Below are 26887 nucleotides of genomic sequence, written 5' to 3' on the forward strand. Positions count from 1 at the left end.
TCTGCTCTACCATTCACTCATGGCTGATTGTTTTCAACCCCATTTTCCCCTTCTCCCCATAAACCTTTACCCCTTTACCAATCATGAACCTTTAAAACTCTACCTTAAATTCACATTCACCAAATAACTTGGACTCCACAACCCTCTATGGCAACAAGTTCCAGAGATTCACCACTCTTTGACTGAAGAAGTTCCTTCTCATCTCACTTTCAATGGGACATCATTTTACTTTGAGCATATGCTCTCAGATCATAGAATCTCCAACTAATGGAAACATCTTCTCCGCATCTAATCTATTCAGGCTTTTGTATATGGTAGGTTACAATGACAGTCTCCCTTCATTCTTTTGAATTCCATCAAGTTCAGACCCAGAGGCAGCGAATGTTCCTCATATGTTAAACCTTTCATTCCTACGACCATTCTTGTGAACATCCACTGGACCCGATCCAGGGCTAAACACATCTTTCCCTAGATACAGGGCCCAGAATTGCTCACAATATTCGGAATTCAGTCTGAACAACACCTTATAAAGCCTTAACAGTACATCCTTGATTTTATATTCCAGTCTTCTCAAAGTGAAAAATAAAATGAATGATAAATAAATGTTGAAATAAAATAACCTTAGTTCTGAAGTTATGACATAAAGTACGATTGGATTAGCATATTGGCACAGATGGTAATGTTGCTGCCGCACAGTGCTGGAGACCTAGTATCAATCCTGACCTCGGGTTCTGTTTAAATGGAGCTTGCTGATCTCCTCGTGGCTGCATGGGTTTCCTCCAAGTGCTCTGGTTTCCTCCCACATGTGGGTGAGAGGAAAAGATGAAAGAGTGAGTGTGGTGAGAGGAGGGAGGAGAAGTTTAAAGAGGGGAGTGCAGTGCTATTGGAAAATTGCAGCCACTTCTGGAATCAAGGATCAAGGCTCAACTTTGCTTGCCAGAAACATTAACATGTGTTAGGAATTTGCTGTGGTGTGTTGCTCAGGGCACAACATGCAACACAAACAACAAAGTTCAACTATTAGAAAGAAATATACAAAATAGAGGTTAAGTGATGAATATGCAATAAAGTATGCATAAATACAAGCATATATATACAATGTAAACATCGTTATAAAAACTGGTTTAAAATGTATACAGTGCAGTGCAGAGACGGCTGAACTAGAATGGCTGATCAGTTTAACTTCTTGGGAGAAGAAACTTTTAAGATGTCATAAAGTTTTTGGTTTTAATAGTTCTATTGCACTTTCCAGAAGGGAGCTTTTGGAAAAGGCAGATTGCAAGGTGGGTAATTTCCACAATGATATTTTTCTGCCTGCTTCTTTGTTCTAGACGCATACAAGTAATGGTAGATTGCAGCCACCGACCTTTTCTGCTGACCTGACAGTTCACTGTGGTTTTTGTGAATAGTGAAAGGATGCGGCAGCAAACCCGAGGGTAATGCTGCACCTTGTGCGGGATGGTAGGTTAATTAGTTGGTGTAAATTGCCCAGATGTAGGTGAGTGATGGAATCTGGAGGGAGGTGATGTGCAAGTGGGGTGAGTTTAAAAAAAAAAGGATTAATGTAAGATTTGTGTAATTAGGTGGTTGATAGTCAGCATGGACCTGGTGGGCCAAAGTGTCTGTTTCCAACCTGTATCTCTCTGTGCTTATGACTCTAAGCTACCCATTGTCTAACACTTGGTGAAAGGGGGTGAGAAGAAGTGGATACAGTGAGATCAGAGGGACTATGTGAAGCTAAAGTGTAAAAACCCTTCATCTTGTTCTTCGGTTCAATAAGGTTGGGGCAGATGCTGGACCTTAACCCCATTTTCTGTACCATCCCCACATCCTTTGGTTCCCTAAACCAGAATTACAAATTCCACCTTGAAAAGTCAATGATCTTCAGCATTTGATCTCAGATTTCAAGCTTCAGCTATAATCGTTTAATACTCTGCACTGAGATGGAGGTAGAGTTAGATATATCTCTGACCTGTTTCAGCGAAGCTGACAGTGAATGTTTTGGATGTCAATGATAACCCTCCGCGATTCAGACCGTTTGGGGTCAGTATTTTCACTGAGAGGATTCTGGAGGGAGCATCACCTGGAACAACGCTTCTCTCTGTTTCGGCCGTGGATCCTGATAAAGGCCCCAATGGACAGATCCGATATGAGCTCCTGAATCTCCCTCCTGGGGATTACATCAGGCTGGAAGACCCTGCAGCGGGTGAGTATTGCCGTGACTTTGTGGAGATTTTCTGCCATTGCTCTTTCGTGTTGGGTGTTTGAAGGGTTGAACTCTTTGGTGAAAAAGTGTTTCAAAGATATTTCACTTGCAAAAGAAAGTGCGAAGGAAACCAGTCTATGAAGCAGACTGGTTTATTGGTGGTGATTAGTGGTACTTAATACCAATGTGGTCATGGAATAAGGATCAAGAAAACTTGGTAAAGGATTCAGTCAGAACATATTGAGAAGAGGGAGAGTGAATAAGGGTAAGAGGGAGGAAAGGAGACAAAAGAAGGGGTGAGTGTGAAGAGAGAAGTTGTGAAGAAGGAGGGCAATATGTTTGTAAAATTGCAGCCATTTTCTAGGATGATATTCAGATGTAAAAGCTTTCTGAAAGGCATTTAACAATCTCCATGATACATTGCAAAAGATAATTTTCCTTATACATATCAAGCAGTCCATAAAACCATAAAAAAAGAGGAGCAGCAACAAGCCATTCATCCCATTGAGTCTGCTCCGCCATTTGACCATGGCTGAGTTTTTTCCCTCTCCACCCTGTTCTTCAACTTTCTCTCCATAACTTTTGATGCCTTTACTAATCAGGAATCTTAATAATCTCCACTTTAAGTGTATCCAATGACTTGGCCTCCACCATCAACTGAGGCAATGAATTCCACAGATTCACCACCTGATGGCTAAAGACATTCCTCCTCATTTATTTTCTAAAGGGACATTGTATTCTGAGGCTGTGCCCTCTGTTCTCCCCTGGAAACATCATCTCCACGTCCACTCTATCTTGACCTTTCAATATTCAGTAGGTTACAATGAGATCCACCCTCATTCTTCTAAACTCCAGTGAGTACAAGTTCAGAGCCATCAAACGCTCCTCGTTTGTTAACCCTTACAATGGTGAAGCAAGATCTTTAGATTCAATTCAACTAATGGGTTACTTTGTTACTGTAAATATAAACATGAACAGGCCTTTCGGTCTATTGAGTCTATGCTACCATTCAATAGTATTATGACTGATCTGTATTTCAACTCTATCCGCACATCTTGCTTCCACTTCTCTTCATTTTTGGCTATTTGAAAACCTGCTGATATTTTCTCTGACCCTTTGCTTCAACAGCTCTCTGAGGGAAGAGTATTCCAGATTCCCATTGTACCTTGTACAAAGAACAGCTTTTGGACCTGGGTAGAGTAGCTTGTCTTTAACCTGAACCCTATGTCCATAAGACCATAAGATATAGGAGCTGGATTAGGCCATTTGATCCATTGAGTCTGCTCCACCATTTCATCTTGGCTGATGCAATTTTCCTCTCAGCCCCAATCTCCTGCCTTCTCCCTGTATACCTTCATGCCCTGACCAATCAAGAATCTATCAACCCCTGTCTTAAATATACGTAAAGACTTGGCCTCCACAGCTGCCTGTGGAAATAAATTCCACAGACTCACCAGCCTCTGGCTAAAGAAGTTCCTCCTCATCTCCATTGTAAAAAGACGCCTCTCTATTCTGAGGCTGTGTCCTCTGGTCTTAGAATCTCCCACCATTGGAAATATCCTCTCCACATCCACTCTATAAAGACCTTTCACCATTCAATAGATTTCAATTAGGTCATCCCTCATTCTTTGGAATTCTAGTGAATACAGACCCAGAGCTATCAAACACTTTCATATGTCAAGCCATTCAATTCTGGATTCATTTTCAAAAACTTCCTTTGAACTCTCTCCAGTGTCAGTACATCCTTTCTAAGATAAGGGGCCCAAAACTGTTCACAGTACTCCAAGTGAAGTCTCACCAGTACTTTATAAAGCCTCAACATTAAATCCTTGCCTTTATGTTCTAGTCCTCTTGAAGTGAATGCTAACATTGCGTTTGCCGTCCTCACCATAGACTCATCCTGCAAATTAACCTTCAGGGAACCCTACACAAGGACTCCCAAGTCCCTTTATGCCTCAGATTTTTGAATTTTCTCTCCATTTAGAAAATAGCCTATCCTTTTATTTCTTCTACCAAAGTGTGCAACCATATATTTCCCAACTCTGTATTCCATCTGCCATTTATTTGCCCATTCTCCTAATCTGTCTAAGTCCTTTGGTAGCCTCTCTACTTCCGCAAAACTACTTACTCCTCTACCTATCTTCGTATAACCTGCAAATTTTGCAATATAGCCATCAATTCAATCATCCAAGTCATTGACATATAATGTAAAAAGAAATAGTGCAAACATAGAGCTCTGTGGAAGAAGTCACCAACAATCAATCAGAAAAGGCTCCCCTTATACCCATACAACAGGAATTCTGCAGATGCTGGAAATTCAAGCAACACACATCAAAGTTGCTGGTGAACGCAGCAGGCCAGGCATGCTAGAGATGCTGCCTGGCCTGCTGCATTCACCAGCAACTTTGATGTGTGTTGCTTGGCCCTTATACCCATTCTTTGCCTCCTTCCAATCAGCCAATGCTCTATCCATGCTACTGTCTTTCCTGTAATACCATGGGCTCTTAACTTGTTAAGCAGACTCATGTGCAACATCTTGCCAAAGGCCTTCTGAAAATCCAGGGGAGATAGTTTCTCTCTAGTTATCTTACCAAACCCTCTTATCACCTGAAACATCTCTGATAATTCTCCTCTTAACATCACAGCATCTGAAGTATTTCTGTCAATAGACCCTGTCTTCATAATTTCATTTAATAACCATTTTCACTTCAGTTTTATTCTGAATGAGCTGCTGTAAGGACAGTATATCTTTCCAGAGCCATTTCCAGAAATGAATACGGTGTTGTGACAGATGTATAAAACTTCTATAAATAGAGGCTAATATCCCATTATTATTTTTTAACATTCGTACTTGGATCCCCAATCTCACAGCCCCTTCACATTATGGAGTACCTTGGCATTAATTCGGGAATGATACAGAGGAAGTGTTATAAATGATTACCATGCCCAGATGTTGAAACACTAATACCCAGGAATGAAAAAGTCTGCAGAAAGTGGTAGATACAGCCTAGTCCATCACAAGGAAAACCTTTCTCACCACTGAGCATATCGCTGCCACAAAAAAGCAGCATCCATCATGAAGGACTCCCACCAACTAGGCCATGCTCTCTTCTCACTACTACCATCTGGCATGAGGGTCAGAAAACTTGGACGCCACACCACCAGATTCAGGAACAAGCTACAACCATCAGGCTCCTGAACCCCTGTGGATAACTTCACTCACCGCAACTCTGAACTGATCCCAAAATGTACCAACTCAATTTCAAGGACTCTATAATTCATGTTCTCAATTATTTTATGCATAGTTTGTCTTCTTTTGCACATTGGTTGTTACCAGTCTTTGTTATTTATAAGTTTTCCACAAGTTTTATTGTAATCCTTTATTTTCCTGTAAATGCCTTCAAGAAAATAAACCTCAAGGTAGTATATGGTGACATATATGTACTTAGATAATAAATTTAATTTGACTTTCTTCCATCACTACTCTTGTGTCTGCACACAGGAAAAATAATTGCCAGCCGAGCAGTGGATTATGAAGAGGTTGAGTGGCTGAATTTCACCGTGCGCGCGATAGATCACGGATCACCAGCTCGATCTGTCGAGGTTCCTGTTTACCTACAGATCCAGGACGTCAATGATAACAACCCTGTCTTTGTGCAGGCATCCTATCAGGTAACTTGTTAATGCTCCTCATATTGAACAGTGAAAGGCTGCGGATTAACTACAAACTAATTTACCAAAGGCTCAGGGTGACACAGGTGAAAGAGTGGATCACACAACCCTGGAGTCCATTTCACTGTTGAGTAAGGTCATGACTCAACCCTTACCTCAACTCTTTCATCCCTCCGAGTCCCACATCCACACAATGTGTAGGTCACAATGTGTAGTGGCAATATCGGAACCCAGGTGCAGAGGAGAGACAAACTCCAATGTAGTGATGGTGATGAGGGTTTATTCATAATAATTCCAAAGGAGCTTCGGTGGCTCGACCAAGTGACATGGCTAGAAGTAACGCGCATCAAAGTTGCTGGTGAACGCAGCAGGCCAGGCAGCATAGGTACAGTCGACGTTTCAGGCCGAGACCCTTCGTCAGGACTAACTGAAGGAAGAGCTAGTAAGAGATTTGAGAGTGGGAGGGGGAGATCCAAAATGATAGGAGAAGACAGGAGGGGGAGGGATGGAGCCAAGAGCTGGACAGGTGATGGGCAAAAGGGATACGAGAGGATCATGGGACAGGAGGCCCAGGGAGAAAGAAAAGGGGGGGGGACCCAGAGGATGGGCAAGGGGTATAGTCAGAGGGACAGAGGGAGAAAAAGGAGAGTGAGAGAAAGAATTTGTGTATAAAAATAAATAACGGATGGGGTACAAGGGGGAGGTGGGGCAATAGCAGAAGTTAGAGAAGTCAGTGTTCATGCCATCAGGTTAGAGGCTACCCAGGCAGAATATAAGGTGTTGTTCCTCCAACCTGAGTGTGGCTTCATCTTTACAGTAGAGGAGGCCGTGGACAGACATGTCAGAATGGGAATGGGATGTGGAATTAAAATGTGTGGCCACTGGGAGATCCTGCTTTCTCTGGCGGACAGAGCGTAGGTGTTCAGCAAAACAGTCTCCCAGTCTGCGTCGGGTCTCGCCAATATATAGAAGGCCACATCGGGAGCACCGGACGCAGTATATCACCCCAGCCGACTCACAGGTGAAGTGTCGCCTCACCTGGAACTGTCCCCCTCCCACTTTCAAATCTCTTACTAACTCTTCCTTCAGTTAGTCCTGACGAAGGGTCTCGCCTGAAACGCCGACTGTACCTCTTCCTAGAGATGCTGCCTGGCCTGCTGCGTTCACCAGCAACTTTGATGTGTGTTGCTTGAATTTCCAGCATCTGCAGAATTCCTCTCGTTGGCTAGAAGTAACATTCTCACAGCTAGGACCCCGCGATTAGCCCTAATCAGGCATCTGCTTAAATAATTAAAGTAACATGGAATACCTAAGTTTATCAAAATAAACTTAACAAGCTTAAACAGAAATCACCAGGGGACCACACTACAAAGAATTAGTCGCGAGAGAAGAACATAAAGAACTCTAAATGATTAACGACTCTCATTAAACAACAATTAACCAATTCAGATGCTCTAAAATCCTCAGAGCCCAGTGCTCTCCGATACCCTGCACGGGCCCAAGGAACTTAATACTCTGTACCTCGTCATGCCCAAACATGTCTGTCTCAGAGAATGGACCCCAGAGGCTCATGGCCCTCTGAGTAAGCAAAATTCCTCTCATCTCAGGCTGTATCGGAACGCAGAGAGTTGTGAACACAGCCCAGTCTATCACTTAAACCAGTCTCCCCTCAAATAGCATCGTCTACACTTCCCACTGCCTCAGGAAAGTAGCTAACATAATCGAGGAGCCACCCGTCCACCTCACCCATTCACCTTTCTCTCCCTCCCTCCCTCCCACTGGCACAAGGCTGAGAGCAGAGACCACCGGCTCAAGGACAGCTTCTATTCCACTGCTGTCAGACTCTTCAACTGGACCTTTTATACACTATAAACACAAGGGATTCTGCACATGCAACATGGACAAAATGCCAGATGAACTCAGCAAATCAGGCAGCATCTGTGAGGGAAGCATTCAGTCAACATTTTGGGCGAAAACCCCTGATGAGTTTGTCTCAGCCCAAATGTCTGCTGTTCAGTTGTTGAGTTCATCCAGCACTCTGAATATGTTGCTCTTATACTATAAAGAAGAATTTGAACTAGCCTCAACGTGCCCCCTGCACTTTATTTGTTTGCTTGTACTTTTCTCTGCAGCTATAACACTATTGCCGAGTTCCTCCAGCACTTTGTGTTTGTTCACAACACTCTTCATTCTGTTCTCTTTTTATTATCTCAATGTACCCTTATGTTTTGCATGATTTGACTGGATGGCATGGCACACAAACCAAAGCCATTGTATGTCAGGACATGTGACAATAATAAACCAACACCAGTATGCAGAAACAACTGATTTCTCATTCTCCAGCCAATGGAGACAGTCTTTGGACACCCATCCTGCCAAAACCTTGAAGAGTCTGACACAGAGCTGTGTGGTCTCATGACAAGAGTTGTTTTTCTTTGAACAGATGTGGATCACCAACACTCTGATATCTCACCCTTAGCTGTGCCCACCAGAGATTTTTCTTACCCTCTCTACACCCACTGGGAATGAACCTAGCCCTGAGTGATGGTGTAAAAATAAGGAAGATAAATTGTCCAACGGTGACTTTCCTGGAAGTCAAGGAGGAGTCCCACTCCGGGTCTTTGAACATCCATTTGAACCCGGCTGTCATCTGCTGCCATCCAGTCAAATTTCAACACGGATTAACTCCTGATAAAGGGTTTCGGCACGAAGCGCTAACTGTTCATTTCCCTTCATAGATGCTGCCTGACCTGCTGAGTTCCTCCAGCATTGTGTGTGCCTGGTGTGTGCCCCTTTTAAATACATGTTTTGTGTATTGAGACAGAAGCCAGTATTTGAGGACGTCTCCTTGGGCACCGTCATCCTCCAGGTTCGTGCTGTGGATGCAGATAACGGCAGGTTCTCAAAGATTGAATACAGCCTGGTAGATGGTGAGGGCAGGTTTGGAATCAACCCTGAGACGGTAAGCTGCCTTTTACAAAGGGTACAATAAGAGTCTGTGATAAATATCTATATGGATGAGGGACTATGTCAGACTTCTTTCCCCAGCCCTCATTTGCCCTTGAGAAGGAGGCAGGAGGCTGTCACGACCTGGGTGCAGTCCCCAAGGTGACAGTGCTGTCAGGCTGAGATTGTCCCAGTATCAGCAAAACCGATCAATTTCCTTTAGCAGCTCTTTCTTACGAAATTGTGATCAGTATTGTCAAGGGACTGAGTCATAGAGAAAGGCTGAACGGGCTAGGACTTTATTCATTTGGAGTATAGAAAGGTGAGGGGTGATCTCACAGTGGTGTATAAAATCATGGAGGCATTGATAGGGTGAATGCACCCAGTCTTTCTCCCAAGTCTGAAGAATCAAAAACTAGAGGACACAGGTTTAAGGTGAAAGAGGACATATTTAATAGGAACTTTTTCACCCAGAAGTTTAGCAGTTAATGGAATGTAGTACATTTAAAAGGCACTTGGACAAGTACGTGGATAGGGAAGGTTTAGAGCAGGAGTTCCCAACCTGTAGTCCATGGATCCCTTGCTTAATGGTATTGGTCCATGGCACAAATAAGGATGGGAACTTTAGAGGAATATGGGCCCAGTGTAGGCATTTTGGGCAAGCTTAAATGGGAGTCTTGGTCGACATGGACCAGATGGGCCAAATGGCCTGTTTCCGTGTTATAATTGTGCTGGAAGTGCTCAGTGCCCAAAATCTTCCAACTGAGCTAATGAACAGTGAGCAGATGAAACCTGGACTCTATAGTGTAGTATCCACACTCCTGGCACCATTAGCCCATTTGTGCCTGCAGACCGGAAGTGCTGGTCCGTACATTTTGGCAATGCTGTTACATCCAATGCATGTGCAAGGAAGAGCAACTGAGAGCCAGTCTCCCCCCTCAGTTGTTATCCAAAATAAATGAGCAACCAGTAGTTATGACCAGGAACATATTCACCGTGATCCATCAAAGAGGAGCGTGTGCGCTTTCCAAAAGCTATCAGATCTGAATTCCCCTCTCACATCACAGACACACACACTCACAAACCCTCTCTCTCTCCCTCCCCTCACCCTCTTCCCCTCCCCTCCCCTTTCTCTCTCCCTCTCCCTCTCCTGTCCTGTCCTTCTCTCCCTTGCCCTCTCCTCTCCCTCTCCCCTCCCCTCTTTCCTTCCCCTCTTTCCCTCTCACTCTCCCTCCCCCAACTCTCTTCCTCCTCTCCCCCGCTCTCCCTTCCCCTCCCATCCCCCCTCCCTCTCTCCCTCTCACCCTCTCACCCTCCGACCCTTTCCCTCAGGATTATGCATCAAGTAAATCTGGCTTCAAGCAGATAAGACAAATCACCTTGATTGATCAGAAAGCCATATTCCAGTCAGAGTCCAGATCTTAACCCAATCAAACATCTCTGACAGGATTTCTATCTGCCACCATTCCCAACTAACCTTGAGCAATTTTCCAAGGAGGAATAGGTAGATCTTGCTCCATCATGTTGTGCAAGGGTAATAGAGACTTATCCAAAAAGACCATTGGGTGTGATAGCTGCATGAGGTGGTTCAACTAAGTACTGAATGAATACTTCTTAAAAAAAATAAAAAATCTCAACTAACTTGATCAAAATCCTTGGTTGTAATATTCTTTTTTGTGAACAAAGGGTTGGGGGCTGAACACTTCTACAAGGCACTATACCTGGTCTTACTGACACACAAAGCCACGCCAACTCCCTCTTAAGTGATCTGCTAATTACTCAAATTGTAAGTCCCAACAGATGACCTTACCCCTGCTCCTATTTCTATATTATATGACTAGTAGAGTAGATAAAGGAGAATCAGTGGATGTGATTCATTTGGGCTTCCTGAAGAACTTATACTGGAGAAAATCTAACTCCGGTGGTAATAACATCTGTTACAGTGAAATACAACAACCAACCAGCCACATTGAGCTTGTATGTAGTAAAAACAGGAAGAACATTGTGGGTATTTGAGTTCCCACACATATCAATAAGGTTAGGGCTCACAGAATCGGTAGTGATTTACTGATATGAATTGAGAAATGATTATCAAAAAGAAAGCATAATCATATTTCCAAGTTTGCTGATGATACAAAGTTAGGTGGAGCTTTGACTACAAAGAGAGTATCAAGAGGATTTGTGAGGGGATGGAGTTGAGGATACAGAAGATCAGGCTTCGATTACATTTGTAAAGAAGTTCTATGCAATTGTACATCACTACTTGAGTCATTCCTGCCTATGGCCATCAAACTTTACAACTCTTCCCTTGGAGGGTCAGACACCCTGAGCCAATAGGCTGGTCCTGGACTTACTTCCTGGTATAATTTACATATTACTATTTAATTATTTATGGTTTTAATACGATTTAATTATGGTGCAACTGTAACGAAAACCAATTTCCCTCGAGATCAATAAAGTATGACTATGACTATGAGATTCATTGATTTGCAGGCATTTACAGGAAATTAAATACAGTAGAACTTGTGATAACCTATAAATAAAGACTGACAAACAACAAATGAGCAAAAAAAATTTATGCAAATAATAAAAAAGTAAATTCAGACAGCATTTAATGCTTATAGAATACTGTATTATCATTTATCCTTAATTGCCTGAATAAAGTCAGTTCACAGAACTGTAGCAGTTTGCCTCACTTGCTTCATGTGGATCTGGAGTAGGAAAATGCATATTTCTTACTCTGAAGAACATACCTGACCCGGATGGTTTTTTATATCACTGGTGGTTTAGTGGCAGCCATTACTAACAGCAGCTTGTTATTGTAGATTATTAAGATTAAGTGATTTAAATTCAACAACCCTCTGCATTTTGAACTTGCCTTCATATCATAAATTCAGATTTGAGAACATAAGCTGGTTCCTGAAATGGTGGGTTTTGTCATATGAGGAAGATTCAAGATGCTAGGCTTCCGTACTCTGTGGTTTAGAAGGATGCGAGAGGAGATTTAATTGAACTCTGCAAAATTCTTATAGGACTGATCAAACTAGTTGCAGTTTCTAATTTAATCAGACAGTGGTGGATGTTTGGAATTCTCTTCCCAGGAGGCTAGGCAAGTTCCATTGTTGACTTCATTCCAAAAAGAGGTAAATAGATTCCAAGAGATACAGTCTGATAGCATTGAGGTGGAACAGCCAAGATCCATCGAATAGTGGGTTGGGCACAGGGAGCTGCTTGCCTGTTCCTGCCTCTGTTTCTTGTCTTCTTATGCTTATGTTCTTGCATCTGAATTTATGTCATGGAGACAAGTTCTGTTAATTGACCTTATTCAGGCAATTAAGGATAAGTGATATTTCCCCGGGATCAATAAAGTATGACTATGACTATATTATTCAGTAAGCATTAAATGCTGCCTGAATTCTAGCATGTGTTTGAAGTGTTAAATTAAATGAGTTTGAGTGAAGTTGCTGCAGTAATGAAATGTGTTTTTTTTTAATATAAAGGGTGATATTTACATTCTGGCTGCACTTGATCGGGAGAAAAAGGACCACTATACATTGACGGCCGTTGCCAAGGACAACCCAGGTGACAATCCAAGTAATCGCAGAGAGAATGCTGTGCAGGTAAGTCTTCTACTTACTGATGTGTGATTGCAAATGCTCTGAGCTCCTGGTACTTTTATGGGAGTTAATTAGGGAAGCAAATCAATTCTGTCACTCTCTATTCTCTGGAATTATTGCACTGGGAACATATTCAGAAATTCTCACCTCAGATATTGGCCTCGCTGAGGATGCAGCACATATTCAATGGAATAATTCTGAAAAGATTAAGCTTGAATTTCAGAGACTAGAGGTGTCTTCCCTGGAGGTAAAATGGTTTAACAGTGGTTTTAATGATGTATTTTGTTGGATAGCTTCTATTCCTTTTGATGGAAGAATCCAGAAGAAAGTCCAGTCTCAGAATTGCAGCTGGGAGATACTAAGAAAACATGTTCACACAAAGACAGTGGGATTCTGGTGAGGTCACCCATTTGCCCAGTATTTCAAAGTGGTTATAAGTAAAGCACAGCGCACCAGCTAAAGCTCAAGAACCTTCCACTTACTTCAATGTTTTGTCTATAAGCAGATGTGAGAAGCATAGAGAGAGGGTAACTTGGGTAAGGGCATGATTGCACTGGAGATCATATTAATGAGATTCAGCTATATGTTGCCTGAAATAGAACGTGCCATCTATAGAAGAGACTGAATAGGCTGGATTTCTTATTTTTGGATCAGCAAAGCTGAAGAGCAAACTGACAGAGATATACAAAATTATGAGGATCTGCAGATAGGGAAGAAATGTCTAAAAATAGAGTGCCTGAGTTTAGGGTATTGGGGTAAGGGGTTTGTTGGGGATCTGAAGAGGATTTATTTTCACCCAGACCATGTCTGGAATCTGGAATTCACGGCCTGAAGGGACCTAGTTCTGGTAATTAGAATAGTATTAATGATCATCATAGCCATAGTCAACCAAAGAGCCCAATTCTGTGCTGTATGACTTTCAATATAGAAGTGTAAGGTGTTATGTTTGTTCTCTATAAATACAAACAGTGTTGGTAAAACGCTAGCACCTATTTATTTACAGTAATGGCTTTAGCTGCACATGATTGCATACAATCAGCTCATGGCTTCAGCTCGACCAGAGCTCATGCAACCCCACTCACCAACATCCAGAACAACCGCCCGCATTTCACGCTGGGAACTGAAGTTCTTTATTATGTACACACATAATAACACAAAAGATTCACGAGACGGTATACTAAGACAAACCTCAGCAGGCAAAGAACATCAGAACCCTGTGAAAGGATCTTGAAATTATGAAGTGTGCACAGTGCTTTTAACTTTCCACTTTAGCCTCTAATTTGGATCACATAACGAGAGAGAAATCTATTCTGGCTTGTGAAAGATGATAGGTGTCAATCAGTCCCAAGAGTGTATCTTGTACAATAAGATGGACCTCACAATTTGCTTGTCATGGCCTTGCACCTTATTGACTGCCTGCATTACACATTCTCTGTAACAATATAATCTGTGTTCTGTTACTGCTTTTCCATTGTACTGCCTTGATGTTACTACTGATATTTTGAAATGATCTGTAAGGATGGCACGTAAAACAATGATTTTCACTCTACCTTGGTACATTTGACAATAATAAACCTATTTACTAATTACCATGATCCTCAGAACGTTCAACCATTTCCATTTTACAACAACTACCTCCATTGGTCAGGCACTAGTAATGCAGTAAAACGCTCCAATGCACTTTGCAGAAGCAGTATCAAGTACATCTTGATTCTCAGCCAGACAAGAAGACTTTTGGACAAAATAGATGTGCTTTAAGGAAGGAGAGGCAGAGAAGTTTTGGGCTTGGAGTGCTGGTAGACCTGGCTACAGTGAGGTTGGTGTTGCAAATTGAAGATGTGTGAGTGATCTGAAGAGGTATGTAGAAATCTCAAAACTGCAGGAGTTTGTACTTTCTGCCTGAAACCGGGTGGATTTCCTCCGGGTGCTCTGGTTTCCTCCCACATTTCAAAGGTGTATGGGTCAGGGTTAGGTTTAGTGAGTTGTGGGCATGTTATGTCAGTGTGAGAAGTGAGGGTTGCAACCCCCTTCCCCCACCAGCACATCTGTGGACTGTGTTGGTCGTTTAGACAAAATAACACTCGATGTTTTGATGCACCTGTGGCAAATAAAGCTAATCCCTACTTTTTTTTTTTGCATTCTGGAGAAGCCCAACTGCAAATGCTTCCCACTGCATGACATTGCTAGTAGGCCAACTGCATCTGCGTAAAAATTCTGATAATATTTAGGTATGTTTCAAAGTAAATTGAAGAGGACAGGATGTGGGGTGTAGTTCTTTTCTGCAGCTCTTTCAACATAGCTCTGATTTTCTTCAAAGCTTGGTTCCTGTTCTAGAACATTCTTTCATTGGCAACCTTCCATTGACTGATTTGGGTAGTCATGTGGTCAGACAATAAAGGGCAAAATGTCTAGATACTCTCGGAGAGGCAGACTTAAAAATCTGTAAAGTTTCTAGTTTTAAAAAAAGATACACTGAATTGATCTGATGATAACTCGTCAAGCATGAAATTGAGTTCAAATATTGAGCTTCTTGATTGGGTTAAATTACTCGAAGCAAATCTAGGCTCCAATTCGAGGATATTGATTTGGAGCCAAGCAGGAGGCCTTTTAGTCCAGTAAACAATGTCCATAGTGCTTTCAATAATTCATTTTCATATTAATAAGCAGGGAAATCAGAAGCTCTAAGTTCCCAGTCTGAGTCTCTAGTCTCACCAAGAGAGGCTTCTTGCTGGGCTGAGGAATCCAGAAAATTTGACCCCTCTCATTTTTATGCTCATGACTTAGCCAGTCTGCTTTAGATCAAAACCAGGGTATGTAAGTTCTTTGCTAACACTACATTAACACTTTTCTTGCTACTTCTTTGTAACTTTTTCCCCAGTTTTAGGAGTCTGAAAATAGAGGGCAGAGGTTTAAGAGGAAAGGAAATACTTAAAGGGAATCTCAGGGCAACCTTTTCTACACAGAAGGTGGAGGGTTTATGGAACGCGCTTCCAGAGGAAGTAGTAGAGGCAGGTACAATGCATTACTTCGGATAGAAAAGGTTCAGGGAGATATACACCAAATACACGCAAGTGAGACCAGCTCATTTTTGTCGGCATGGATGAGTTGAGCTGAAGAGCCTATTTCTGTGCTGTGTGACTCTGTGACTCTATCTCTTCCTTTCCCTCAAAGGCGAAAGCTCTTGGGCTCAAGCCAGATTTAGAAATTGTATGAAAAGACTGAGGAGTAAAAACAGACCATTGGAACTGAAACACTCAAGAGTCATGATCTCATTGATGGGTGGAGCAGCTCGAGGGGCTGAATAGTCCAATCCTGCTTCTGATATTGTTAATGTAGCAACATGTTGCTTGCTATATATTTACAGTCCTCACCTTCTGTCATAAGCACTTCAGAATCAAAATTAGATCTACTGTCACTGACATAAGTTGTGAAATGCATTATTTTGCGGCTGCAGTTACAGTACAGTACATAAAAAGCTACTGTCAGGTACAACAGGAAAGTTTTTATAATAAATATATAGTGCAAAAAGAGCAAAGTAATGAGGTAATTTTCAAGGACCATTCAGAAATTTGGTGGCGGAGGGGAAGAAGCTGTTACTAAGACGTTGAGTATGGTCCTTCAGGCTTCTGCACCTCCTCCCTGATGGTAGTCATGAGAAGGGGGCATGTCCTGGGTTGTGAGAATCCTAAAACATGGATGCCACTTTTTTGAGGCATCACCCTATGAAGATCTCCTCGATGGTGGGGAGGCTAGTGCCCATGACAGAGCTAGCAAAGCTTAATAGTAATGAGGCCAGTCCTGCATTTGTACAGAACAGGTGGAATGAAAGAAATGTAGAAGCCAATATTACATAGCAAGGTCCAACAAGCAAAAAATGTGATAGTGTTACTTATGCAGTATATAACAACCAGAAGACATTGGGGAGAAATACTAGCCTTCACTATTGCATCACAGAAACTTTTGCATCCACCGAGGAGACCAGATAGAGCTATTCTTTGATGTTTCAATCCAATAATCTTGTTTAGTCCGCATAGAAAAGCTGTCTGTTTCATTCAGTGGGAAGGAGGAGCGAGGGGATAAGGAGCTGGATGAGATAGACAGCCATGGTAAATGTAGGGAGAGGCAAGAACACTGAGAGATGGAGTATAGGGAGGAAGGGGTGGTGGTAGGAAGAGGAGAGGAGCTATCAGGAAGGAATAGTGTGGGAGGAAGACTGAAGATGAGTGCAATTCATTTCCCTGCTTAATCAGAGTGTTGGTCCAGTAAATAACCCTACAAATATCATGGCACAGGTCACCTTTTCTCTTTTTTTTATAATGAGCTGGTGGTTCTGGGATTGCATCAAAGTTTCTGAGAAACGGAAGAGGATGTGGTTACTTTGTAATATGGCAAACATTTGGCCAGTGACAAAGGACCTCATGCACACTCCCTGGTGTTTGGCAGCTCCACCTTCAGTGAACACCAATCACTTGTGGCAGAGCTTATGTTCTCTACTTTCACTCAGTTAAATCTATCTCACTGGGTGAATATTATAACACCATCTTCCTTGACTACAAACACAAGAGATTCTGCAGATGCTGGAAATCCAGAGTAATACACACAAAATGCTGGAGGAACTCAGCAGATCAGGCAGCATCAATGGAGAGGAATAAAATGCGGGTGATTCAGGCTGAGGCCCTTCATCCTGCAGTTCTCCAGCATTTTGTGTTTGTTCTTCCTTGACTTTTGTTTCTTGTTTGTATTTGCCAGTTCATGCCTAAGTTCTCAGAGGGAATTTTACCAAGCACTCTTTGATCTCAAAGTGTGTTAGTTGTTGATCCAGAGGATACCTAATGCTGACTTTAACTTCTCCCTTCTCTCTCCTCTAAGTCTTTCTCTCAGTCCCTCTTCCTCCTGTTCTCTCTTGTCTGCCTCCAACCCACCCTTCCATTCCTTCTGCCCCTCCCTCCTCTCTCCTGTGCATTCTGCAACCCCTCCCTTCAGCCCTCCACTAAACACTGTTAACATCACTTTTTGTGGATTGGACAATCTGTGACTCATTCCTCAGATCAAAGCAGCTCCATCATTTGGCTTTTGCACCAAAGTTCCACTGGAGTCTCTGAATACCCCAATCAATACTGAGTTTGGAGAGTGCTAGCCATTCGATCTTCAATCATCATGGGATCCTAGCTCTGGACTTAAATTGCCCAGCCAAACTATCTTCAAACTACTCGTAGCTGATGGTCTAACTGTTACTTGACATACGCGGGTTAATGAAAGCATTGTTTATTGCTACAGGTGCTGGTAACTGTCCTGGACGTCAATGACTATCGCCCCAAGTTCTCAAAGAATGTGTTTAGCACCAGTGTGTATGAGAATGAGCCAGGAGGGGCCTCTGTGGTCACTGTGACTGCTTCAGATCTGGACGAGGGAGAAAATGCGGAGTTACAATACAGTATTCAGGGACCAGGAGCAGGTAGCTTCAACGGTACCTTTCATTCTCTTTCAGAAAACATTGTACATTTAACTTGCATACTATAATTATATTAGAAACTCTTACTTTGTGCATGGACGATTTTGCAGAGTAAATTTCGAATAATTTTTAATACTTAGGTGAGTTGCTGGCAAGGTTGGTGTTCAATGTCCATTCTTAACTGCTCTTGAAAAGCCGGCAGTGAGTCAACAACTTCTGTCCAATAGAAGTTCCAAGATTTTGACATTATATAATTGAAAGAACAGCTGATATATTTGAAATCAGAATGATGTGTGATAGAGGGGAATTTGTAGGTGGTGTTCCCAAGGCCTGTAGCTCTCAACTTTCTAAATAAAAGAAGTGGTAGAAATAAACGGTTCCCAATCCAATCCCAGAGCCAGTCAGAGGATTACCCAGGAAGTTCCAAGCTGAATGAATGACTGGAAAAGATAGAGGGATGGGCTAACTCCAGTGGGAAGGGTTCCCTTTGACCTGTCAGGAATAGATCAATCTAACCCTAACCCTACCTCAGCAATTAAACAATACAGACCCCCTCTTGCACCACTACAGACTTGTCTCTGATTGTACTTACCAGTTTTTTTGCATTGTATTTAGCATACTTGTTTTCTCTCTATCTCGTCACTGTCTTGTATAAACAATAAACTATGTGTTATTATTACCTCCATACCTGTGATGCTGCTGCAAACAAGTTTTTCACTGTACCCGTAACTTGTGGTACTTGTGCTCATGACAATAAGCTCAAATTGACTTGATAAGACCATAAGACCATAAGACAAAGGAGAAGAAGTTGGCCATTCGGCCCATTGAGTCTGCTCCGCCATTTTATCATGAGCTGATCCATTCTCTCATTTAGTATAAGACCATAAGATACTCCCATTCACTACCGCCAAAGACTTTTCTCCCCCGATAGAGAACCATTGATAGTATCGGGTGTTGCAGGAAGTTGGCAGAAAGTGAGAGGGAAGAGATAGGCATGGAGAGATGTGGGCAGGGACATCAACAGCAGATGAAGCAAGAGGTAACCAACCCACCAAAACAGTGGCAGTTGGGTGGGCAGCAGAGTGAATAAAGAAGCACATGTCATCCTTCTTAGCCTCATAGGTTACACTGCACCTGTATCATACAATGATCAGCCAAAGCCATCTCCTGTTCTTTGATCATAAGATATAGGAGCAGAAGCAGGCTATTCGGCCCATTGAGTCTGCTCCGCCATTCAATCATGGGCTGATCCACTTCATCCAGTCATCCCCATTCCCAGGCAACAAGTCCCATCCACAGTTCTGCAAACCCATCTCTAGACCTCAGCTCCCACCACAAGTTACAAACCCCAAGGAAAGTTACAAAATTTTAATAGAATCATTAGATACAAAGATTGTTTATGAAAGGGTTTGGCCATTAATTACGGCTGAAGGCTAGAAGATGATGTTGCCAGTAATTCCTCTCTCTTTCTTAACCTTTGTTGGTTCATGGTATAAGTGGATGCTTGCCTTGCATACTTCCTTCTCTTCTCTGCAGATGTCTTGCTCCCCTCACTCTCCTGCCATCTATTCTCCTTGTTCACTGTCCTTCTCCCTCACCCTCCACCCCTTCCCCTTTCCCCTCTCCCCCTCCCCATTTCCTCTCTCCCTCCCTCACTCCCACTCCCTCCCCCTCACTCTCTCTCCCTCTTCTCTCTCCCCGCCTCAACAATATTCAAACTCAAGGCTTAGTGTTTATGGACTTAGTTTCCAGGCACAAATCAAATAATCATTGCACTATCATACTTCACATGATATAAGATTCAAGATTCAAGATTCAAAAAACCGTTATTGTCATTCTAACCGTTCATCAGCTCTGCAGGGCAGAATGAGACCGCGTTCCTCAGGGGCAGTGCAATCATAACATAACAAACACAAGACTAAATAATAAACATAACAATAAATAGTAAAACACAACAGCCACATGTCAGTTAAATCAGTTATAAGTGTCCAAAGGAGAGTCAGGTAGAGCAGCTATTTAGCAGTCTGACTGCCTGTGGGAGGAAGCCTTGTGGTTTTAGTTTTGATGCTACTGTAACGTTTGCCTGGTGGCAGAAGAACAAACAGTTCATGGAGAGGGTGTGAGGGGTCTTTAATGAAGTGTTGGTCATCTGTTTTGTGTGCCTCTCTCTCATTACAGAGGCCTTTAGGATTGATGAGAACACAGCAGTGATCACCACCACACGGCGTCTGGAATCCTACGAGAGGTTTAATTTGACCATTGTTGCCACAGATAAAGGCAGACCACCACTCTGGGGAACAACTCAGCTCAAGGTCGAAGTGATTGATGTTAACGACAATCGACCTGTGTTTGTCAGGCCCCCCAATGGGACAATTCTACACATCATGGAGGTAATAAAAGAAAAAGGGAGCTCTTTTTTAACTGGCAATGAGACTCATTCAGAAATCTGCACACCCTAATTCTCAGGGTACATCACAGCAAAATTTGAGTTTTATTTCATCCAGTTGTTCGATCTTTTTAACTGCCTCATTAGAAATAATAAGTTTTATTTCAGCTCCAATAGTGTAATGGGAGATGTACAGGAATAAGAGTCCTGGAACACAACAGCACAAAAACAAGACTTACAGCCCATTTTTTCCATGTCAGTTTGGTCTTCTGCCTAGTTCCATCCACTTGCACCGGGACCATAGCCCCGCATACCTCTCTCAAACATATACCCATTCAAACTTCTCTTAAATGTTATATTCCACACTCACACCATCGTCTGAGTGAAAATTTCCTGCTCAGATTAGATTAGATTAGTTTATGAGGTCACTCAGTCCTCGTTTATTGTCATTTAGAAATGCATGCATTAAAAAATGATACAATGTTCCTCCAGAAAGACATCACAGAAACACAGGACAAACCAAGACTAAAACTGACAAAACCACATAATTATAAGATATAGTTACAACAGTGCAAAGCAATACTGTAATTTGATGAAGAGCAGACCATAGGCACGGTAAAACAAGAAGTCTCAAGTCCCGATAGCCCCATCATCTCACAGAGACGGTAGAAGGGAGGAACTCTCCCTGCCATGAACCTCCAAGCGCCGCAAACTGCCGATGCAGCACCATTGGAAGCACCCGACCGCAGCCGACTCTGAGTCCATCCAAAAACTTAGAGCCTCCAACCAGCCTTCTGACACCAAGCACTGAGCACCATCTCTGCGCAGCGCTTCGACCCCTGCCCCGCCTGCCGGGCAACAAGCAAAGCCGAGGACTTTGGGGCCTTCCCCTCCGGAGATTCTGGATCCCACAGTAGCAGTGGCAGCGAAACGGGCAGTTCAGAAGTTTCACCAGATGTTCCTCCGTGCTTTCATGTCTGTCTCCATCAAATCAGGATTGTGCATGGCATCCTACTTGACAGATAACTGATATGATTCACCGGAGTGGCCGCTGCAAGCTGCGTCGCGCCGCCATCTTCTCCTCCTCCAATAATTACCAATTACCAATAAATGTTTCATCTTTCATCCTCAATCTATGACCTCTAGTTTTATTCTCATCCAACCTGAGAGGAAAAAGGCAACATGATTCACCAATCTTCAACAGGATTCAGTTCCTCTGAACGGTTCATATCCTGATCTGTTCACAAGTCAAAAATGTGGATGCATACTGAGTTTCCTCTCTGCAGAAGATGCTGCAGCCCCACTGCAGCTAGCAGATGCATCACCCCGTCTCCCAAAGTCGCAACTCTATGTTGTGACTGCACTTAAGTGGGTGTTCCAAAGTTGGAGAGGACCTACGTATAAAGAGAGGCGCAATCTTCATTCCATCAATTCCATTCTGTCCAGTTGTTTGGCAGTGAGATTTTTGCATACTGCCTCTGCTGAAATTACATTGCCTGCCTCTAAAGAGGATATCCAAAGGTACACTAACCAGGCTTGTAAGAACCAGGAATTTACAAGGCTAAAGGTGATCTTTTTTGAAATCTTCAAGATATTAAGACAAACTAATAAGGTAGTTAGAGAGAAATTGTTTCTGTTGGTTGAAGAGTCTCAGTCTAGGGACCACAGTCAAACATCACACATTCTGGTGTGGTCAAACTCTCCACCATAAGTAGTCCAGGTGATCCCCTGGTACAACCATTTGGGTTATGGATAATGGACCTTACAGATGTCACAAATCACTATGTAAGAAAAGTGGAGTAAAGAATAAAATCTACTTTCATTGAATTTGTGTGGGAAATTAAGTAAATAGAATTATTTTTTCCAACTTGCGTTTCTTGACACAGGTGCAGAGGACGTAGATTCATGTTACAGAAAGTTCACAATATGGACTGTTCTCCAGGAATACAACCACTAACCAGCCACCCTTAACATAAGAGGCATCTGTAATTGATGCAAGACCATGTTCATTATGAATCTGAGATTGCTGAATTTTCATTAAACAGAGATGATGGCGAGCCAAAGGATTTGGGTTACTCAAACAGCTGTAATACTGAGTGGCAGAGTAGGCTGAAGTGGATAAATACTCTTCTCAGTGTCCTACCTCCTTATGTAGACAGTTGGAAAGTGTCAGTGGTATTCGCTGCTCTGATCTCACATGAAAAACATTCACACAGTAACACTCCCTGTCCTATTACTCAGTTGGATCTCTTGCCCTAAGAATATCATTCAGGTCCTTTTGAGTGTATTGACGTGAATGCTTCAGTAAAGGAACTGGACTTGGCTCAAGAGCAAAATGCCTGAAGCATATTCTGTGCTCGTTCTCAGGAGAGGGACCCCGGGTTCAATGTGTATGAGGTGCTGGCCACCGACAACGACGAGGGTGTGAATGGAGCCGTCCGGTATGGCTTCCTTAAGACAGCAGTCAACAAAGACTGGGAATACTTCAGCATCGACCCCATCAGTGGGATCATCAATACCACAACCAGGTTGGACAGAGAGAAGCAGGCTGTCTATAATGTGAGTAAGAACTGGAGTTTGTCCTTCTACTGACGTCTCTGCAGTGTGGTGGGAGACAATTATCTTATAATGTCATCTGAAATCTAGCTGGTTGTTTCTTGAGGTTTTGTAGTAGGTGGGATGGGAGGAAGCATGTGCAGAGTATAAATACAGATTCAAATTCAGATTAATCTATTGTCATATACACCAGGGTGCAGTGAAATTTCTTGTGTGAAAAAACAATCAATAAATATAGTAATGAGCAGTTGGGCGGAATGGCCAGCTTCTGAACTGTAAATTCATTGAGGAGCCGTGAACTGACAAAAGATTAGCATTCTTCCAAATTTTCAATGTGCAGCCTTCAGGTGATTAGTCGTGAAGTACAGTGGTGATTTTACTTGCCCTGCAGTGCTACAAGGCACTATGTAACTGTACATGAGCTGATAAAAAAACAATTATGCAGCTTGAATGCTGATCCAACTTCCAAAGCACATGTGTGGTAACTTTTCTTATATGTTCTCCCTTGCCCGACAGCTTTTCACTTTTTGGTATGTGACTATCATCCATTGTAATCCTGGTGTAAAATGGAATGATCACCAAATCCTGGAACTTTGTAAGCTGATTACAACCTATTTAGTGAATCAGAGTCAGAATCAGGTTTAATATCATCGGCACGTGTTGTGAAATATGTTGTCTTTGCAGCAGCAGTACAATGCAGTGCATGATAATAGAAAACAAAACATGAGTTACAGTTAGTATCTACATATTAGATAGTTCAATGAATAACTAATACAAAAATAGAAATAAAAAAGTAGTAAGGTAGCATTCATGGGTTCAATGTCCATTCAAAAATCAGATGGTAGAGGGGAAAAAGCTGTTCCTGAATCGTTGTGTGTGTGCCTTCGGTCTTCTGTGCCTCCTTGCAGATGAGAACAAGGCATGACCTGGGTGATGGGAGTCCTTAATGATGGATGCCACCTGCAGACATAACCAACCTTACCCTCAGTGACATAAAACTACTGGTTGTGCTGATTCTTTTCCGAGTAGATAACACCAGACCACCATTGATATAGCCCTTGCCTTTCCAGTTAGGCTGTACTCCCAGTCTGTAAATTTGCTCAGGCTTGAGAGAGATTCTAAAATCTACAAACGGCACAAAGGCTCCTTGGTGTCACGTGAACAAAGTCACTGGAGAGGAGTAATGGTAGACAAAAAGTGGTCTCTTTATTAGACAAAATGAGATACAGTAGGCATCGTACTGAGAACCATTTGTAGCAAAAGGTCTGCCTGACCCAACACTACATCATATTTTATATGCTAAAGATCAAAGGATAGTAAACCACTCTCACACCTCCCTCTTCGCACCCACACAATAGACACACAATAACAAACTTAATCAGCATTGTCTGGTCTTCCAATGAACAGTGGTGTCTTGCATTTAACTGTGGTTCATAGTCTTTGGAACCTATTGTTCAGAGTTGCACTTTCGATTTAATCTACAGTTCACATTGTATGAACTGTTACCGTATGAGGATCATCTGGCAGCTCTTCGTCTGTATTCCCTGGAGTTCAGGAGAATGGGGGGGGGGGGGATTTCAGAAACCTTCTGAGTGTTAAAAGGCCTGAACAGATTAAATATGGCAAAGTTATTTCCTGTGGTAGGGGATTCTAGGACAAGAGGGCACGACTTCAGAATTGAAGGACGTCCATTTAGAACTGAGATGCGGAGAAATTACTTTAGTCAGAGGGTGGTAAATCTGTGGAATTTGTTGTCACGAGTGGCTGTGAAGGCCAGGTCATTGGGTGTATTTAAAGTAGAGATAGATAGGTTCTTGATTAGCCAGGGCATCAAAGGGTGTGGGGAGCAGGCAGGGGAGTGGGGATGACTGGAAGAATTGGTTAAGTCCATGATTGAATGGCAGAGCAGACTCGATGGACCGATTGGCCTACTTCTGCTCCTATATCTTATAGTTTTAAGGTCATATTCACATCTGAAGACCGGTGGCTGAAGTCAGTTGCTGAAGTTATTTGCTATATGTGCTAACCCCCAAAAATATGCTCTAAGGTACCCTATGCAAAGCTTATTGAGAAAGTAAGGAGGCATGGGATTCAAGGGGATGTTGCTTTGTGGATCCAGAACTGGCTTGCCCACAGAAGGCCTTTGGTTGTAGATGGGTCATATTCTGCATGGAGGCCGGTGACCAGTGGTGTGCCTCGGGGATCTGTTCTGGGACTCCTACTCTTTGTGATTTTTATAAATGACCTGGATGAGGAAGTGGAGGGATGGGTTAGTAAATTTGCTGATGACACAAAGGTTGGGGGTGTTGTGGATAGTGTGGAGGGCTGTGAGAGGTTACAGTGGGACATTGATAGGATGCAAAACTGGGCTGAGAAGTGGCAGATGGAGTTCAACCCAGGTAAGTGTGAGGTGGTTCATTTTGGCAGGTCAAATATGATGGCAGAATATAGTACTTATGGCAAGACTCTTGGCAGTGTGGTGGATCAGAGTGACCTTGGGGTCCAAGTCCATAGGACACTCAAAGCTGCTACACAGGTTGACTCTGTGGTTAAGAAGGCATATGGTGCATTGGCCTTCATCAATCGTGGGATTGAGTTTAAGAGCCAAGAGGTAATGTTGCAGCTATATAGGACCCTGGTTAGACCCCACTTGTAGTACTGTGCTCAATTCAGGTCACCTCACTACGGGAAGGACGTGGAAACCATAGAAAGGGTGCAAAGAAGATTTACAAGGATGTTGCCTGGATTGTGGAACATGCCTTATGAGAATAGGTTGAGTGAACTTGGCCTTTTCTCCTTGGAGAGACAGGATGTGAGGTGGCCTGATAGAGGTGTACAAGATAATGAGAGGCATTGATTGTGTGGATAGTCAGAGGCTTTTTCTCAGGGCTGAAATGGCTAACATGAGAGGGCATAGTTTTGAGGTGCTTGGAAGTAGGTAGAGAGGAGATGTCAGGGGTAAGTTTTTTACACAGAAAGTGGTGAGTGTGTGGAATGGAGGCGGAAACAATAGAGTCTTTTAAGAGACTCCTGGATGGATACATGGAGCTTAGGAAAATAGAGGGCTATGGATAAGCCGAGGTAGTCCTAAGGTAAGGACATGTTCGGCACAGCTTTGTGGGCCAAAGGGCCTGTATTGTGCTGTATGTTTTCAATGTTTCTGTTTCTGTGTTATTCTCCCGATCAATACAAGGCTATTTCTCCACCAAAATGCAGTCAACCAATGCATAAAGATGCATAAAATCTGGAGGTAATTGAATGGAGTATTTACATTGTCTCTAGTCTGGACAGGAAAAAGGATATCTGTAGTGGACTTATGGAATGATGCCAGGTAATGCGTCTCTTCATTGATTATTTTTGTTTTCTCTTTAGCTCATTCTCTTGGCCTATGACCTAGGGCAACCTGTTCCCTACGAGACCACACAGCTTCTGCAAGTGGCCCTGGATGATATTGACGACAATGAGCCCCTCTTCCTCAAGCCGCCTGTAAGGACAGTTCAGTAAACACACTGAATCCGGTCAGGAATAGACGAGCAGTTGGGCTCTGTAAACACAGGGACTTGTGTAAGAAATCCTTACAGTGAAGAAGGCAGCTATTGAGCTATGCCAGGAAAGGAAGTTAGCCAAGTTTACCCAACACTGTCTCTATAGCCCTGCATATAAGTTACTCCTTCTAGTATCCATTCAACCACTGTGTTCCTAAGGACAACGGCTGGATGAGAGAGAGAGAGAGAAAAAAATCTTTTTATCTTAGAACTTAGAACAGTACAGCACAGGAACTGGCACTTCAGCCCACAAATTTGTGCCAAATTAATTAAACCAGTAATTAACTACTTAACTTAAATAATCCCATCTGCCTACACAAGGTCCGCATCAAGCTCCTGAAGCAGCATGGATAACTTCACTCACCTCAACGCTGAGCTGATTCCACAACCTTTGGATTCACTTTCAAGGACTCCACAATTCATGTTGGAAATATTATCTATTTTCTTATCATTAGTATTATTATTCTTGTATTTGCACAGTCTATCTTCTTTTGCACATTGGTTGTT

General features: G+C 42.7%; 1 protein-coding gene across 8 annotated transcripts in view; it reads left to right on the plus strand.

Annotated features, from left to right (window-relative positions):
* The window catches only part of cdh23 (cadherin-related 23), a 1156658-nt gene that overhangs the window by 1091075 nt on the left and 38696 nt on the right, over positions 1–26887 (plus strand). For 5 of the 8 annotated variants that reach the window (XM_072282605.1, XM_072282606.1, XM_072282607.1 and 2 more), the window contains exons 48-55: positions 1982–2206; positions 5709–5878; positions 8703–8840; positions 12325–12444; positions 17719–17908; positions 20072–20283; positions 22647–22838; positions 26208–26321. In XM_072282605.1, the coding sequence (XP_072138706.1) occupies positions 1982–2206; positions 5709–5878; positions 8703–8840; positions 12325–12444; positions 17719–17908; positions 20072–20283; positions 22647–22838; positions 26208–26321 (1361 nt within the window). Of the gene's footprint in view, positions 1–1981; positions 2207–5708; positions 5879–8698; positions 8841–12324; positions 12445–17718; positions 17909–20071; positions 20284–22646; positions 22839–26207; positions 26322–26887 lie in introns of those variants that run through there. The other 3 variants (XM_072282608.1, XM_072282618.1, XM_072282611.1) reach the window with 2 other exon arrangements.

This window comes from Mobula birostris, chromosome 18, assembly GCF_030028105.1.
Source record: "Mobula birostris isolate sMobBir1 chromosome 18, sMobBir1.hap1, whole genome shotgun sequence".
NCBI classification, from domain to species: Eukaryota; Metazoa; Chordata; class Chondrichthyes; order Myliobatiformes; family Myliobatidae; genus Mobula; species Mobula birostris.